At 44.9% G+C, this 18,830-nt stretch overlaps 1 protein-coding gene across 2 annotated transcripts in view; it reads right to left on the minus strand.

Moving 5' to 3' along the window:
- The window catches only part of UXS1 (UDP-glucuronate decarboxylase 1), a 95,590-nt gene that overhangs the window by 26,043 nt on the left and 50,717 nt on the right, over positions 1-18,830 (minus strand). For both annotated transcript variants that reach the window (XM_054475021.2, XM_054475020.2), the window contains exons 7-9: positions 10,391-10,495; positions 6,330-6,389; positions 3,695-3,816 (exon numbers count right to left, since the gene is read on the minus strand). In XM_054475021.2, coding sequence (XP_054330996.1) covers positions 3,695-3,816; positions 6,330-6,389; positions 10,391-10,495 — 287 coding nt within the window. The remainder of the gene's footprint in view (positions 1-3,694; positions 3,817-6,329; positions 6,390-10,390; positions 10,496-18,830) is intronic.

An 18,830-nucleotide genomic window follows, 5' to 3' on the forward strand; every position in this document is an offset into this window, starting at 1 on the left:
AAAGGAGCCTTGGCACCTTTGGACTTGGAGCTGCGTGGTCTCCTCTTGCTCACTCACGCTTCTTTACCTGCTTCAGCCTGCAGGGACAGCCAGGGAGTGTGGGGAGGAGCAGGCCCCACAGGTAGCCAGCTGAAGGTTCCAGCCCCACTTATGGGCTAGGGACCTGGAAACCAGTTTTGGAGCCCATCCTCCCATCTGTGAGATGGGCTGACCACTCCCACCTGAGGGGGCTGCAGGGAATTAACTGAGATTAAACGGTCTGAGCCCTAACAGAGGCTGAGCATGCAGCAGGCATTCCAGCCCCCAGTTCCTGCTCTCCTGCAACACCCACAGCAGGCACGCAGAGCATCCTCAAACAATGTCACCTCCAGACAGTGACACATCCCGAAAGGCACAACATCCTGCAAGCCGCTGTGCTCAGAACACAGTCATAGTCCCAGAAAATAACAATCACTTTGGAGTTGTTGCCCCACAGAGGTCTAGTGATTTGCCCCAGATCAAGCCACAGGTAAAGGGCAGACCCAATGAGGCAGGAGGTGCTTGGACCCATCCTTGCTGCCAGCTGTCACAAAATCCTGAGTTAAAGAATCATCTCAACATCTTCATCTCAACGTTTCATATCTCTCACAATCTTTATATAGTGGTGTTTGTTTTATTTTACTTTTCCTCCTTATGTTTGTCTCTAGATGGGATTACGCATAGCAATTTTTCTTTTTTCTTGCTTAATCCGTATTTTCTTATTTTTCTATACCTGGCAAAATATCCTGCCATAGCAGGAACTGAAACCTGTCTCAGCTGTGAGGTGTCTGCTCCTATGTGCAGAGAGGAAAGGCACCATTTTCCTCCCTCCTCAGCACCCATTCAGACAAAAGTGGGAGTGAGTATTCGGGTACCAATCTTAGGCCCAGAGGGGCTTGTGGCCTTGAACCCATGGCTCTTCCTACAAGGGAGCACAATATTTACAACATGAATAACAGGACAGAAGGTGGGAAGAACACACTGCACCTTCTTCACAGGCCTCCTGGAACTCAGGCAATACCACAGTGACCCTCACAGGCTCACTGCTCTTGGTCACGTCATTCCTTCCTCATCAGAAAACTACAACCTCCTCCTGTCTGCCTCGCAGCCACCAGAATTGGACAGGGCCCCAGCACCCCTAGGGTCAAGGGCACAGTCACTCCCTGATATAATGACTGCACAGTGGGAATGGGTAGGGTCCGTAGGGAATGGTGGCAACATCACACCTGCTTACTCACCCCCCTCAACGTGCCACCAGAGGTGGGCCTTCCTCGGTGCCATTTCTTACCTGGGCAGATGCAAACCCTCAGCACATGTGCTAAGTAGAGTGTGAGCACCAATGAAACTACAGTTTACTGACCTGTTGGCCAAGAGCCCAGGTTCCACACTCTCCTTCCTAGAAAGTGCTGCACCTGTCTTCCATGGGCCAATTCTCAAGCCTCCCAGTGTGACGGAAAGCAGCAAGCGTGGTTCCCACATGAAGAACCCACGGCACCCCTGTGTGAAGTACACTGTGAACCTGGCCACAGAAGTGACTCTTTCAGCCATTCTGCAACTGTCTGTTAGGGACTCCAGGGTGGGAAGCACATGCCTGGTGACTCCATAGAAGGCGTATCATGCCAAGGGAGTGACAGGGACACTCTCCCGACAGGGTTCATGTCAGGGACGCTACCTTGAGCAGGAGGAACCAGCTGACCACACGGGGGGCTTCTAACAGGTACATTACTCACAGTTTTCAGGGCAATGCTGCCCATGCCATTAAGCTCCCGAGACCTATGTGAGCAGGAATTTAAATGCTGATGTTCCAGAGTTACTAGGTGCCACCTTCCTGAACCCCCAGGCACAGATGACAGGAACGGATCCAATGTTAGCATTTGTGTGAAATGCAGACCCTGGCTGGAGTCCAGGCCCCTAGAACAGTAGTACCTGGCATACAGTCGGTGCTCAAGAAATGCTGCTTCCATTATTACCAAATACCACAATTATCGCAAGCATATACTTAAGGTAATATGTATACCCATAAAGTTATCAACTACATTAGCTGAATAATCATTTAATTAAAACTAAAAGCTCAATCAAAATGTCCCATTTGTCCACCAGCTTTACCTATATAAAAATTCACTAGGTAAGAAATACAATCACAGGACTGAGAGCAAAAGAAAACAGTTGAGAATCATATCACTCCTGGAACACACTCTAGAATAAAATGCAATGATGTGCCCCTGACACTCTAGTCAGTACTCCTAGTCAGTACCCATGCACACAGAGCGGTCCTGTGTGTCTGGGAGATCATCTGAAACTTCTGAGTCAAGATATTCTGGGCCCCAAAATGATGAAAGTATGTTCCTACTAAAACAGATCGGCATTTCATAGAGGAAGTGGATAATGTAAGCCAACAGACTAAAGTAGCTTAGAAGGCAATTAGTTCTGCTTCTGGCCAAGAAATAAAGCAGGAAGTTTAAATATCAACAATAGCATAAGGTTAACTTATGGATCTTTAATGCTGGCATTTCATTAAACACATGATGAGAAAGAGAGTCCTCGACATTCTCTCCTACCCCTCAGAGAGCCTACCTGGCTTTACAGTGTCCTGTCCTCTGTGGTACCACGGGGAGGGAAGTCGATTAAACTCTCATCCCGAGGTCAGGAGCAGGTGACCTGGCCCTTGGCACATGCTTGACTGGGGCTCTGCCAGGGCCTGAGACAGACAGTCAGGAAAACTCCTGGATGCTGGCCACGCTGATGACACTTTCCCCTCCTACAGAGCACACAGCCGACAGTTCTCCAAGCTCACCTGCAGACTGGAGCAAGGGCCTGACAGCATTGCTCCCAGAAACAGACACCGCATCTACCAACAGCCTGTCCTGGACCAATGTTCCACAGCCACGTTGATTTACCTGCATATCCCACTGTACCAGAGGGCATTTTCACGAGGATGTGAGAGTCCAGACCCAAGCCCAAGGACACACTCAGTGAGAACATGAATGGGATATCCTGTTCCCGGGCCTCCACCTTCTCTGCACAGTTCATTGGCTCCTGCACTGCCCTGAGATGGGCAGGGCAGGCTTCACAAACCCTGTGTCAGAGATAAGAACTGAGAGAATGACGGCTTAAATCTTGGAGTCACACGGCAACACAGCCAGTGTGGCAACCTCGGCCTCTTGGTCTGTGAGCAATTTCTGCTATAACATGCAGGTGACCAAATCTGTGACATAAAATATCGTCAGCACAACAATGACTAATGAAGAAAGCATGAAATAACAGTAAATAAATAACAATTAATAATGAGGTTCAAACTACAGCAATAACGCATCCATTTTTATACTTAATTGATAGAAAAGTAAAAAAAGAAGATCCATTGATTTGGAGGCTTCAGGAAAAGAGGTACTTCTTAGCTGCTGGTGAGCAACTGGCAATGAAGAAGCGTTCTGTTCATAGCCATAAAATAGTATTCCAAACCCAAGAATTGATCTCTAGGAAATCATTTTTAAAATAAGGAGATACATGGAAAAAGCTGTTGATAATACCATTAATTTATAATACTGGGAAACTGAGCTTCCCAAACACCTATCCCCAGACAAAATCAGTCACGGCATTCATTCCTTTACAACACTTTACATCTGAGGTCAGGGTGCTCAGCACGCCTAAACTGCAAGCCTAGACCCTGTTGAAATACCTGCTTCATGTAGGCATAGCACATGGTCTCTGCAACACGTTTGCCTTCATCGTAGCAGGCCCGAGGTCCTATTGGATTCACGTGGCCCCAGTAATCCTCACTTTGAGGGTGGACTTCAGGATCTACAATGGGAGAAGAGTGAGACTGTTTTCATCTTTCCTTTTTCCAGTTCGTATCAATAATGCATATTTATGATGCAAAAGGGAACTTCGGAAAGACCCATTCAGAGTTGGAGAGATGTATTAAAGAGGCAACCTCAGGTTTCCAGTCCATTCTCTTGAGTTCCAGTAGGATATGATATTAAGCAATGACAACATTTTACTTACAGGGAAAAAACAAAAAAAGAAAAAGATCAGGTCTCCCAATTTTAAGTCTTCCCTCTCTTCCATAAATTGTTCTTAACTTTTAGAGTGCTACGCAAATTACAATTAAATAGATCTATGTGAAGAGATACATGGTTTTGTTTTATATTTATAAAATTGATAACTGGAGCAAAACACGTATTTATTGAAAAAAATGAAAAACGCAGCATCTCTGGAACATGATGACTTTGACATGTGCCATCAGCAGAACAAATCTGGGACCCATGATGAGACAACATGGAGGCTCCTGTAGGGCAGGTGGAGGGACGGGGTGTCCCCTGGCAAATGGGTGCCTGTTCTTCTAGCCCTCATTTTACACTCCCAATTCCTGTGTCTCTAGCATATAAATCAATCACACTTTAAGACATACCAGGGGAAGAGACTATTGGAAGAAAACAAGTAACAAATTCTTTTATTCACACAAGTATATTTCTGGAATGTGAATATACACCTAATTTATTTAGTACACCAAGAATTTTATATATACTCGAGTACAACTATGATATAAAATGTATAAGTCTTTGCCACGAAATCTGGACAAAAAGATGCATTGTTATAAATTCCCATCTTGTTTATCTTACCCCTGGAGTCTGACTTGGGACTCAGTGGGCCTGAGCAGGTGCAGGGAGGTAAACAGACAGGTATCCTGCCACATGTCTGCTCAGCCGATCCCTCTGGATCAGCACAGCCTCCGCAGCAATGCAGAAGTGTGCTGCAAAGAAAGGTCTATGTATCTGCTGCTGTGGTTTAAAATTCCCTTTCGAAGGGCAAACTTCTCACTACTCAGTGAGAGAAAAGTTCTAAGGAAAATACTTCCTGAGAGAAGGGAACTATTGACTTAAATTCACAGAATGTACCAGATGATTGATCTCAGACCTTTTTCTGGGGATCTTTAACAAGAGCTGGGCAAGCTACACTCCAAAAAAGATGGTCATAAATTTGACAAAGGACAAGAAAGAAAAGGCTGGGTACGCCCATCTGTCCCTGAACTGGCACCGTCTGGACTGAAATGCCCAGGACGCCAAGCTTCTAAATAAGTCTCCTCACAAAATCACCATGGAAAAAAACGGAGAAAACTTACATTGTTAATACAAAAGTAAAGATCTAGAGTCAAAAATAATTTCCAATCATCTCCCCTTTCCAGCATTCTGTGAGGCTAAGACACTAAGTAAATACTCCACAAAAGTTTACTTTGGTTATTCAAGGTCAGAGGAGAGCACCTGGTGACTTCCATAAATTACACTCTCCAATTATTTAGGAAGCCTAAGGAACACAGGCTCCTGTCAGACATGCAGATAATAAATGAGATGAGTAGGGGAAGCAGGATGGCTGTGGGAAAGATGTCACTGTTCCCCTCTGGACAGATACCATACCCCATAGGTAGGGAGGGGCACACTCTGCTCTTTCATTAATAACTGCCCAGGACTTCAAAAAAGCAGACAATGAACTACCTTTTCATAGAGATTACAAAGAATATCACTGCATTTAGAAGAATTTCTCTGTTGCTATGATTTTTTTCATTCGGTTTCCTTAATTAAAAAAAAAAAAGTCTCTCCTGATTTTACCCTCTTACATCCTTCTCTTGTCCACAATAATGTAAAATAAAAAAATTACATCATACTAAAACCTGGCTTCCACTGCATCAGCTAAGCAGTTCTCCTAAACCTTGCATACCCAGCTGGTTTGGGGCTGAAGAGAAATCAACACACATTGAAAATACAGCCCCTGGTCCCCACTCCTCAACTCCTTCCCAGGCAGTGAAGGAGAGGAAGGCTGTAGCTTGGTGTTCTGACACTACCTGCTTAAGGTTCTTCCAGAACTCATTATACAACAGGGGAGGCAGTCAGCACATGTCTCTTCTCCCAGCAAGCTTTAAAGGCCAGCCTATGAGCTCTTGGGAGGTCAGGCATGCAGCATGCATGACTCACATAGAAGAATGACATGTGCTAGCCAAACAGGTAAAAAGACAGTGTGATTTCTGGGGTGTTTTCAGAGCAGAATGGCAGAAACATTTCTGTGGAATCATAAATGGTGGGTCTTTATTGGCCAGGTGACAGGGTGCAGTGCTCCAGTGATGTGTGATCAAACAAGAGAGGTTGTCCCACCAGAAGGAGGAGCTTGGCGACCCGGGAGGCTGACAGGTAGCCTCTCGTGCACAAGAGGAGCATGGGCAGGCTGGGCCTCCTCAGAAAAGAACACTGGACTCTTCTGAGACAGGATGAAAACAGTCCGAGGGCTGGAGTGAGCATCTCCTGAGAGAACCTCCTACTCACCTCCATACACCTCCGATGTGGAGGCCAGGAGCAGACGGGCACCGACTCGTTTTGCCAGCCCTATAGAAAGCAAAGACATGATAAAAGAGACTCAATTTACATGTGCAGGTACATTTTTTGCTGGCCAATTTAAGCAATGTTTTAGTATTAAAGACATTTAATTATCTATCCAATTATCTACTCTTACTGCATCTGCTTTGGCACCAAAATAAACAAAGCAAATGCAGTAAGAAAAACATAAATGGATTCTCAGAAGGCCAGTATTTTGTTGAACACTTGTCATAAGCAGGGCCAAACGCAGAATCTGTTAGTTTGATAAAGTGTGATTTGAGGAGTTTCGTGAAGACTCCTCTGCCCCCAAATATTACCCCATATTTTACTGGGTAACTTTCCCTTGGTTGGCAGAAGGCAAGGCCCTTCTCTTCTTAACTTCCACAATGGTCAGCCTGCCACTTCCTGAACATGTCCTGGGCTCTTCTAACTGCCCGTGCCACCCTGTCTGGGTAACTCTGCACTCATTTTTCTTCCTCCTATGCGGTTCAGCTTACACAGCACCTTCTCCAAAGCAACTGTCACATTCCTCAATTCTGCTCTGAACCCCTTTCCTGGACTGACCACTCACATGTAACTGACTAGAACATCATTATCTATGGTGGTCAAGTAAGTACGGAAAGTCTTCCAAACTCATTCAGAGTCCCAGTGTACAGTGGTTCATTACAGGCTCCAAGAACCCCCCGACCTTCACTAACCCTGTACTTAAGACAGGCGACATACCCCACCCCACCCCCAATCACCACTACACTAGAGGGGGGCTGTGCTGGACACCCCTCAGCTCTGCTCCCCCCCCCCCGCCCAACAGCAGGGGCCAACACATGCCCACAAAGCACTGCTAGGAGGGTGAGACGAGCCAGGCACATGCAACCTATGTGCGCTTCTGGGTGAGGCTGGGTGGGGTGGTAGGATTCTAGCGTGCAGGAGCCAGGGGTATCAGTGTGTCAGACAATGTAGTAGCTTCAAAATGAAGGACCTGAGATCTTTTTCTTCCTGATTAAATTTTCTGAGATATTTGTACATTCAAATTCAATTGTACAAAGTAGTATAGGGACCCTATGTATCTTTTACCCAGATTCCCCCAATGCTAATATTTGCAAAACTAGATTGTGGCACAATCAGGACATTGACATTGATATGATCAGTGACTATTTCCACTGAAACGGACAGTCCATTGATAAAAGTGATAGAGCATTTCCATCTCCACCAGGATCCCTCACATGGCCCTTCTATAGCCTCTCCTTGCTCCCTCGCATCTGCTGACCCCTGGCAACCACTAACCAATTCTCCATATCTAAAACTGTGTCATTTCAAGGATGATACACAAATGGAACATGGTCTCTTAGGACTGAATTCTTTCATGGAGCATATTTCCCTCAAAATCTATCCAAGCTGCAGTGTGTATCAAAGTTCCTTCCTAATCTATTGCTGTGTAGAATTCCAGGGGATATATGTATGCACTGCCGTTAATCATTCACCTATGATAGGACATTCTGGTTGCTTCTCGTTTTTGACCTCTACAAGTAAAGCTGCTATGAACATTCATACAGGTTTTCATGTGAACATAAATTTTCATTTCTCTGGGAGAAATGCCCAAGAATACAATCACTGAGTCTTATGGTAGGTGCATATTTAGTTTTTTAACAAAGCGTCAAACTGTTTTCCAGAGTAACTATACATTTTATATTCCCCCCTACCTGAGTTCTTTCTAGTTTATAGTTTTCTCTGAACTTTGGTCACAAACACACATCACAAATGCAATGTGTTATATTTCAAAAACAACTGAGTTTAAAGATTTTGAAACTAAGACTATTTCTGTATCACTTTGATGGAATGACTTACGCAGGATCTACAGAGACAACTGTCAGGGAGTGAAGCCAAGGGAGCTATCCTGCTGCTGTAGTGTCTGGGGGTTACGAAAAACTTTCATCAGAGAAAGAACTCTAGCACAGGGTCTGGGAGGTGGGCAAGTTACATAGAGGAAAGGGCCTCACCAGGAAGAAGCCAGGCAAAGTTCATGGCATCTTGTCTGAAGCGCAAGATGGCTAATGACGGCTCCTCTCGGTTCAGAACACAAAGTCCAATTTGGGTTGCTTTCCAGCCTACCAATGGTCTCCCTTTGCCTTTTGTATCTCTCCTGGAAGACTCTTTACCATTCCTGCAAGGCCTCCACGTTCAATCTCAGTCATAGCTCAAGCCCTAGCTCGAGTCACTTTTGCCTTTAACTCTAATAGCATTTTGCTGAGGCCTCTCTTAGGGAGCCTTTCCTTTCCTACTAGGTATCACTGACACTTGTGCCCATTCAGCAGCCCCCAACCCCCATGGGGCGCCAAGTGCAGAAGAGCCTGAGGGTAACCCCATCTGAATCTGCCCCACAGTGACAGGACCCACAGGCACAGTGACTGCACCCCCAAGTAGGAAGAATAAATGGAATCTCTCTAAACACCAAGTGCATGACGGGCTTTTCCTCTACGGTCTAGTTCTGGTATGATGGAGGGGGGTGGGGCAGAGAGAGTGTAGGGAGGGGTAGGCACTTGTGATGGCAAGAAGAGGGCACCACACACACCTCTAAGCAGAAGCAGCAGTACGCTGTTCTGTCTGGTGACCAGAGCAGGAGACGGTAACAAAGAAGATGAAGCTCTTTCCAGATAGGAAGAATGAATCATTTTACTCCAAACAAATTGACCCTTGTGATGGTTCATTTTATGTGTCAACTTAGGCCACAGGATGCCCAGGTATCTGGTTGAACATTATGTCCGGGGGTGTCTGTGAGGGTGTTTCCAGAAGAGAGGAGCATTTGAATCTGTAGACTGCGTAGAACAGATGGCCCTCCCCAATGTGGATGTATCATCCAGTCCGTTACAGGCTTGACTAGAACACAAAGATGGAGGAAGGCCGACTGCTTACACAGAACATCGATCTGCCCTCGGCTCTCCGGTTCTCAGGCCTTGGAACTACACCCCTGGCTTTCTTGGTTCTCTTTCTTGCTTGCAGAAGGCAGACGGTGGGACTTCTTGACCTCCATAATCATGTGAGCCAATCCCTCGTAACAAATTTCTTTCTCTAAATCTCTACACATCTTATTGGTTCTGTTCTTCTGTAGAACCTTGACTAGTACCACCCCCTAAAATATTGCGTCAAAGAGATAAACCAATCTCTGGCTGTCCTTTCATTCTCTTGACTCCATGCTTTGTTCAAATTAAAATTTAGTGCTGTATTTCCCAAATCTATTTGCAGAACCTGTATTAAATGTTCCTATATTTAAATCCATCATTTACTTGCCATTTTTAAAAGTGGTTTCTTTCTTCCACTTTGCAAATAATCAAAACCCCTAGAGTTTTTTGAAAAAACTGTGCCAAATTTAAGCATGCCTCTAATTTTAAACATTAATATGTGCACATTACCCAGTGCTATAAATCTAAGGCATGTCATCTGTGAATATACACATACGGCCACCCTTAACAATGCTCTCTCTTCCATCTTTTATGAATGCGAGCCCTGAAGTCCAATCTAGGGCAGGTACTCAGTCTTGGTAACACCCCATACAGATGTCTCCATCCATTTCTTCAAGGAGTGCTACTGAATCACCCCTGTGTGTAAGGCCATGCCAACCCAACCTGGGGATCAGAGCTACCACTGCCTCTTTCCAGCATGAGGCATGCCACTTATCCTCAGCATTCATCAACTGGTTTCAGAGGAGGGGAGGGGGGCAGGCTGGGTGGTCGGTCACATGAAGTGCCTGTGGTCACTCCCAGGGGATCTGCACCAGGGTGCTGCAGCCTGATTACTCAATGCATGAAAAGTTAGACCATCTCCTCCATGACATATTCTGATGACAAATAAAGTCACACTGAAATAACACTGCAAAACTGCCAAATACCACAGGCAGGGCGATAAGGGACGAGGGAACACGCTCAGATCAAACTCTAGTAGAAGATTCAATGACCTATGCTTGTAATCATCTAAAATATTCCCAGCAACAGCCAAAAAACAAGAAAATGACAACTTACCTAACATGTTTAATGTCCCAATCGTATTGGTCTTTAATGTCTTGATAGGATTATACATGTAGTTTGGAGGGGAGGCTGGAGATGCCAGATGGTATATCTGGTCAACTAAAGGAGACAAAACAGAAGCCTATTACTTCAAAAAAAACCACTAAAAAAATACTGATCTCCTAGGATATATATACTGTATAACAAACGTATTAGCATATCTTTCACTGAAATCAAGTTATTCTATTCTTTATATAAACTAATTTACATTTGTAATTAGAAAAATGTTAAACAAAAATAGAAAGTCTAATTATCTGGAAACAAAAACATGTGCTGGGTCAGCTGAGTCTGTTCTCATGTAACCAGAGTCAATTCGATTACTGAGTTGATTGTTTTCTGAAATATTTGTCCCAGATAAAGCATTCAAATCAGAAGGAAATCAAAAACAAACAAAAAAATTCTTTGTTTTTTCAGACACAGAATTAAGCATGATTTTTTTTTTTTTTTTTAGTTTGTGAGGCAAATATGACTTAAAACCAAAGACACAGAACTATGGGAGAAAGTAGTCTTTCCTTTGTTTTTATGCATCCTGTATACATAAAACCAGACCCTGAGACCATGGGGAGGGAGGGAGGGAGGTTTTTAAAGCCATGAATGGCAAAGCAATTCAGATTCCATGCAACCCCTCCCCCTCCAGGAAAGGCATTCACTTTAACGTCACTACCCACAGTGCTCCAGCACAGAACCAAGTCAGGTAACACCTGCACATAGCAGAGAAGTCCTCGGGGACCAACCTCTCCCTGTGGAATGGCAGCAACAGACACACACACACAGGAGGAATGCCATCCTTCCAAAGTCCATGTCATGACATTCTACTTTTAGCCACTGGTGAGGAAACACATCCACCATCCACAGGAGAGAGGAACAGGGATCTGAAAGCTCTGCTGCCAAAATGAGTCCTCCCTTGCACATGGATGTGTAAGAATACCTGCAGGGGCCCCTCTGCCCGGGCCTTCCGGGCTCCCCTGACCAGGGAACTGCTGCTGTCTTCCCTTTCCCAGTGCTGGGAATGGAGGAGCTGAAGATCAAGCCTTTGAGCCACAGCAGGTCAGTCTGGAGGTTCTCAATCAGTCCTGACTGTGCACTAGTCACCCAGTGAGGTGATGCCTGGGTCCCCAACACCCTGAAGCAGGCTGGGAGACTCTAGACCTTCATATATATACATATATATATATATATATATTTTTTTTTTTTTTTTTAACATTTGAAAGCCAAGTCTGAAAACCAGTGAGTTAATTTAGAAATAGAACCAATGCTTATGGGAAGAATAATCTTTTTGTAAAGAGAACTAGCAAAACACAAAATCTTTAAAATTATTGATGGTCTGTCAAGATGCAAGTTCGCTGAAAGGATCTGTCCAAGTAAAAGGAAATCCTGTGACTGCTGTTCCCACCCCCACAAGTTATTCTGAGCTGAAAAACAGCTAAAAATAAAAGATGAACTAATATTCTATTACACAAATTGTAATTTAACAAGATACCTTTTAAAAATCAGTTCTCACAAAGTCCCACAATTCTAAGGCCAAGCTATCTTTTGCAGTTTCCAGCTAGGATCAGCACAGACCGGGTCAGTTCCTGCACACCTACTTCCAAGCTCCAGGGCTGCAGGTAGAAGCAGCAGACCATTAGCCCCAGAAACAGGCACTGTGCTGCCTCCTCTGAAGATGCCTCCTCATACCCACTGCCACTTTGGAGCAGGACTGTGCCAAGTTCAAAACCAAATGAGGGCCAGGCGTGATGGCTCACACCTGTAATCCTAGCACTTTGGGAAGCCGAGGTGGGTGGATCACTTGAGGTCAGGAGTTCGAAACCAGCCTGGCCAACATGAGGAAACCCATCTCTACTAAAAATATAAAAAAAAATAGGTAGGTGTAGTGGCAGGCACCTGTAATCCCAGCTACTCGGGAAGGTGAGGCAGGAGAATCACTTGAACCTGGGAGGCAGAGGTTGCAGTGAGCCAAGATGGCACCATTGCACTGCAGCCTGGGCAACAAGAGCAAAACTCTGTCTCAAAAAAATAAATAAAATTTAAAAATTAAAACTAAAATTAAAAAAAAATGAACCTGGCCAGACCTTCGGAGCTGAGTACGACACCACAGAGCCCGCTCAGGTGTGCTAGACCTGGAGCCTGCTGCCACCTGACTCACGCTCACGGGCATTTCTGCTAACACAGACAGGGTCACCCTACATTTCTCAAAGAGAGTATAAACAACTCTGTATGGGTTGTGATCTTACACAACAAATTATTCATCACTATCTTTACTCTTGAGGTGACAAGGTATGCAGGGAAAGACAGGAAACTGCATTAAAGGCTAAGAGGGAAGAAGTGTGCCTTGAGAGTACAGGAAGCCTCCCCGACATCAAACAGAAAGCCACTATCATTAACCTTGCACTCTTCCCTCCTCCTCATCTGCTCCAGTCCTGGCTTTCTTCTTCAAAGCTCAATCCAGACGTCAGTCTGTGTGGGAAACCTTCTCACTGCCCTTGGTCAGAAATAATCCCTTGCCTGCACCACTAGTCCACAACAGCTCAGCACTGCCTTGTCCAGAGATTCACACATGCCTTCACTAGACGATGAGCTCGCTGAGCACGAGATGCAGGACTTTCCCTTCCTGATGCTCTCCACAGTGTGGACTCTACAGGGAGGGGAGGCCCCTTCGGTCACTCACAAATGCAGACTCCTGAGCCCACTGCAGGTCTCACGCTTCAGGAGTTCCAGGAGGGCCTGGAAACCTTCCATTTAAAACAAATACCCCTCCACAGTGCTCTGGCCCAGGCCAATTTGGGAACAGGGCTCCACAAAAGTTAGCTGAGTGAAGAGATGAGCGTAAACTGGGGTTTTTCCATCCCCAAAGGCCATTCCATCTGGTTTGGTGTTTCTTACTCATTGGACAGGTCAGTCCCACTGCTGCTCCAGAAGGCTGAGGGCTGCCCCATCAGACTGTCAAGATGTTCAGTTAAGTAGCGGCACTGCTGCATCCTCCCATTTGAGAGGAAACTGAAAACCCTATGAAAATCAAAGTTTCCCACCACCCCCCTCTCCTTTGAGAATGTGTTCTTCCTGTAACATTAACAATAACTCCGGTTCCTATCCTAAAAAGGGCACTGCAGCAGAGTCTGTTGGTTAAATAATCTGGTGAGAAATTCTGAAGGGGAGAGAAGAGGGGAAATTCAGAGCAGGGACAAATAACCAGCAATGACAGGTGCTAGGTAAACACTAAGTAACCTTAATAACAACCGGCTTCGGAATATAAATAAAGCAGCGAGGTTAACCCTCACAGCCCAGGACAAAGGCCCTGGGAACATGTCAACTGCACAGTTCAGAGTACACCAAGCATGATCCTGACGTTCCAAAATCCAAGCTGAGGTGGGGAGAGGAAGTCAAAGGGGGACAGAAAGGCAGCCCATTCATGGGTGCCAACACAGCCGCCCCAGAGACCGCTAGAGACCCTGCCACGACCTTTCACATTTACAAGGCCACATGCTGGGAGCTCAGCTAGAAAAATAGAAGTCTCAAGAAATGAGCCTAAAAGAGCTCCAATTAATGATCAGCAGCATTCCTACCAGAAAGCACACAGGGTAATCTTATGTTGGGAAGAGGCTGGGTGAGGGCACAGCTGCGACTTACTCGGCTCTTCTGTGAATTCTGACTGGGGAAACTCAACCAGTCAAACCACAAATGAACTCCCTATAGGGTCTTAGGTTGAATTTCACTGTGCCCAAAACCCACATAAATGACACATAAATAGGGAAGAAAAAATCACCATAGGAAGAGAACAACTCGGGATAACCTGAAACCACTGTTGAGAACGCATTGGAGAAATCAACATTTTCTTCTACCAAAGGGGAAATCCACATAAAAACTGACTGTAGCTTCCACACCTTTGTTGATTTTCTTTTTTAATTTTGTCTTAAGTTAGTGACATAGTCTGTGTCAAGCCTCATTCTGTGCCACACCCACGCTGTACGAAACTGCCAAGGGCCAGTTCAGGATTTGTACCATGAAACTAAAGGCTATAGAAACACTAAAACGCAAAACAGTGGGTTAGTTCTTTCTGTGATAACTCACGTGATTATTTAGCACATACTAAATTCCCATCATAAAAGATACTTACAGTAGAATTCTCTTTTTCTACACTCGAGTCAGAGGTCTTACAGAAATACTCCCCAACGAGATGTCCCTCTCTGCGATGTGAAGTCTCACAGCATGGCCCTAGTCTTTGTCTCCAGAAACAGTATTCAGGATGGAAAACAGGAATGAAGAATCTCAAAGTATAAAGACCAAATTTCTCTCAGCACAAAGAAGCAGAACAGCAAGATTTTCCCTTCATTTCACGTCAAATGTATTTACTTAGGGCAAAGGCCGCACACACTAGAGACTGGTTCAGCCCCTGGGAGCTGGGGTTGCCCGCCAGTGCTGTCATCTGTTCTGAGTGAGGGGCTCACCTTCCCTGTGAAGCCACCGCAGGGGAAAGAATTTCCAGTGTCCTAGGCTGCTCCATAGGAAGCCCCCACAGCTCCAAATTAAACAGAGGGCGATCTCTAAGAGCCGCCACTGCAGTTTTATTTACATTTGCAATACAAACTGAAAGCTGAGAAAAAAATTTCTAAATGATACTTCAAAAATATTCTAATCAGAGCTGCATGCTTTAAATGTCTACATAAACATGGACTCAATCCCCTTGGCAAACACTGCTTCCACCCCTCCTCTTTAGGGTGGGTGCCCAGGTTGATGGCTTGGCTCTCCCGTCTTCCCTCTCCTCGTGCCCCCACCCCCGGCCCTCCATAGCAACTGAGCACCCAGGTAAAAGGCAGGTAATGGAAAGGGCTCCATGCCTTGGTTTCCTCACCTATAAAATGAGGAAAATAGCTGCCTACTTCGCACGGGTATTGACATAATTAAACTTGCCAACCAACCATAAACAGCGATTAGAATCGCACTTGGAATATAGTTAAGTGTTAGCTATGGTCACTTTCTTCTTTTATTTTCCTGGACCTCTTCAACAGAGATACCACAAGTTCCCGGTACTGGTCTTACCATGACACAATGCACGTTTCTGCCTTTTCCTGCTCCCCATGGAAATGCTGGTCTCAAGATCCCTGTTTATACAGATGGTGGAAAAGAAAATTGGGACAGCATTTCAGGGAAGCACAGGTGCTCTGTAGCGGGACCCTGGGAAAGCCAGTGTACTATGAAAATGATGACAGAGACACAGATGTGTGGCTTTCTGAAGCATGGTTTATGATGGCCCCAAACTGCAACCAACCTAAATATCCAACAACACAGGACTAAGGAAATTACAATATATTTATAAGAAAGCAACTTGCTAACAAGTAATGTTGAGGGGAAAAAAATCCATGTCTTGGTAAAGAGATCTAGCTCGCATAGCCACAAAATAGAACACTAAGCAGCTGCCAAAAAAGGTCTCTATATATGATATAGAAAGATCACCAGGACACGGTAAGTGGAAGAAAATAAGATTCAGGACAATACATAATAGTTATACAAAAAGGGAGAACTATAAATACATATTTGTGTTAGCTGGGTCACATACAAACACTGCAGATGAATACAAAGAAAGGATCAACAGCTGTTTCCTGAGGAGAGCTGAGAACTGGCAAGAGGAAGACTTTAACTTTATAGTTTTATCTTTTCCATTTTTATGTTTATTTATTTATTTTTGAGACAGGGTCTTACTCTGTCACCCAGGCTGGAGAGCGGTGCAGTCATGGCTCACTGCAGCCTCAACTTCCTGGGCTCAAGTAATCCTCCCGCCTCAGACCCCTGGGTAGCTGGGACCACAGGTGCATGCCACCATGCCTGGGTAATTTTTGTACAGACAGGGTTTCGCCATGTTGCCCAGGCTGGTCTGGAACTCCTAGGCTCAAGCAATCTGCCTGCCTCAGCCTCCCAAAGTACTGGGATTACAGACATGATCCACTGTGCCCGGCCATCTTTTCCATTTATTTTTTAAAATAATTGAACCATATAACCATATTACCTATTAAGCATGTTTTTAATTGGAAAAAAAATCACATTTAGGAAAACAACTGGCTGTTAGCTTCAACAGTTTTTTTGGTTTTGAGATGAGGTCTTATTCTGTTGCCCAGGCTGGAGTGCAACGGCACTATCTTGGCTCACTGCAACCTCCGCATTCTGGGTTCTAGCGATTCTCATGCCTCAGCCTCCTGAATAGCTGCGACCACAGGCATGCACAAGCATGCCCGGCTAACTTTTTGTATTTTTGGTAAAGACTGGGTTTCACCATGTTGCCTAGGCTGAACTCAAACTCCTGAGCTCAAGTGATCCACCCTCCTTGGCCTCCCAAAGTGCTGGGATTATAGGTGTGAGCCACTGTGCCCAGCCAACTTCCTCAACAGTTTATAGAAAGATTAAAAATAATTTTCTATTTGCTTTGTAAAATACCTTTCTATATTTTCTTTAACATGTATGTATTATTTTCATCATCAGGAAAAAAGATTCTTTTGAAAAGAGAAAAATATTTCAGATTCTCTTCCATCTCATTCTTTATCAAATATATAAACAAGAAACCTAATTCTTTCATTTAGTTCAAAGTGTGTTTAATCTCTCTTGAGATTTCTCCTTTGTCCCATATGTTATGTAGAAGTTTGTTGTTTCATCACTAAATATTTTTGTAATTTTCCAGATATCTTTCTGTTATTAATTTCTAGTGTAATTCCACTCTGGTCTGAGAGGACACTTTATAGGACTCTACTCTTTCAGGTTGGCTGAGGTGTCTTTTATGGCTCAGAATATGATCAATCTTGGAGAATGTTCCATGTGGGCTTCAAAGGAAGGTGCATTCTGGCATTGTTGGATGAAGTGGGCATTGTGAGGGCAGAAAGAGTGAAGAGATGGAGGGGCAGCAAGGGGGAAATTATCAAGGGCACAGAAGACCTGATGCTAAGGTTGGGGACTCACTGAAGGAGAAAGTGAAAAACAGGCTTCAAACTACAGAGGCAGAGAAGAATCTTATGCTCTCCCAACATAAATGCCAACTGAGGGAATGCAATACTCTGAGCAAAGGACAAAGCACCAATCATTTATTGTATGACTACATTCAAAGTGTGTATGTGTGTGTGTGTGTTTGCATGTATGTGTATGTGTGTGTGCGTGTCCTACACACAGTCACAGAATTGACAGAAATGGCCTAGAGCAGCTTTGGTATCAAAGCTCGCAGTTAAAGAAGATAATTTACTTATTAAAACACCATTTTTACTAAGTTCTGACTTCTCAATGGTACTGAAATTATATAAACAACAGTGTCATAAAATAAATGTGTCTTGCCATGTGCTAAAAAAGAGAAGAGAGTAGTAATATTAATAGGTATCATTTGGGGGAGGCTGAGGCGGGCAGATCATGAGGTCAGGAGATGGAGACCATCCTGGCTAACAGGGTGAAACCCTGTCTCTACTAAAAAATACAAAAAATTAGCCCGGCATGGTGGCAGGTGCCTGTAGTCCTAGCTACTCAGGAGACTGAGGCAGGAGAATGGCGTGAACCCGGGAGGCAGAGCTTGCAATGAGCTGAGATCGTGCCACTGCACTCCAGCCTGGGCAACAGAGTGAGACCCAGTCTCAAAAAAAAAAAAAAAGGTATAATTTGGGCAGCACTTAGTGAAATGAGGGCCCAGTGCTGCGCTAAGTCCTCACAGTAGTTTTCTATTCTGCCTAATCAAATTTAGAGGCTCAAAAAATATCCATTCACAATCTGATCTGACAGGTCTACAGGACCGGGCACAGTGTGGCTTAGCTGGTTCTCAGCTCTGCCTCCCCCCAGGCAGAAATCAAGGTGTCAGCAGGGCTGTGTTCCTTTCTTCAGAGAATGATTCAGGATGACAACAAAATTCAGTTCCCTGAGGCTGCAGGACTGAGGTCTCCTTACAGGCTCTCAGCAGGGAGCCATTCTCAGCTTCCAGAGGCTGCCAACACTCTCTCACACATGGCTGCTTCAAAGCCAGCCAGGGTAGGTCAGGTCCCTTGCACACTGCAAACCTCTCCAGCTTCCCTTCTGCCTGGTCTCCCCATGGTATCTCTTCTACCCGGTCTCTCTACCTGACTCTTCCATTCTCTGTTGCTGCCTTTGACGGTTCATGTGACTATGTGGGGGCACACCCAGATAATTCAGGATCATCCTCATTTTAAAGCCAGCTGGTTCATAACCTTGATTCTATCAGCAAAGTCCTGTGACAGCACCACCTAGCATCTTGGGTTGAACAATGGGAAAGGGCATCTTAGCAGGGAACTGTGAGAATCTGCCTGCCAGGCCCTGTCACATGCATGACCTCAGTTAACCCCACAGCAATCCCAGGAGGAAATCCAAGAGGAAAGTGAGCCCACTGAGCTATAATCTACATAGCCTGTTACACTTTACA

This window comes from Pongo pygmaeus, chromosome 12 (assembly GCF_028885625.2).
Source record: "Pongo pygmaeus isolate AG05252 chromosome 12, NHGRI_mPonPyg2-v2.0_pri, whole genome shotgun sequence".
Classification (NCBI taxonomy): domain Eukaryota; kingdom Metazoa; phylum Chordata; class Mammalia; order Primates; family Hominidae; genus Pongo; species Pongo pygmaeus.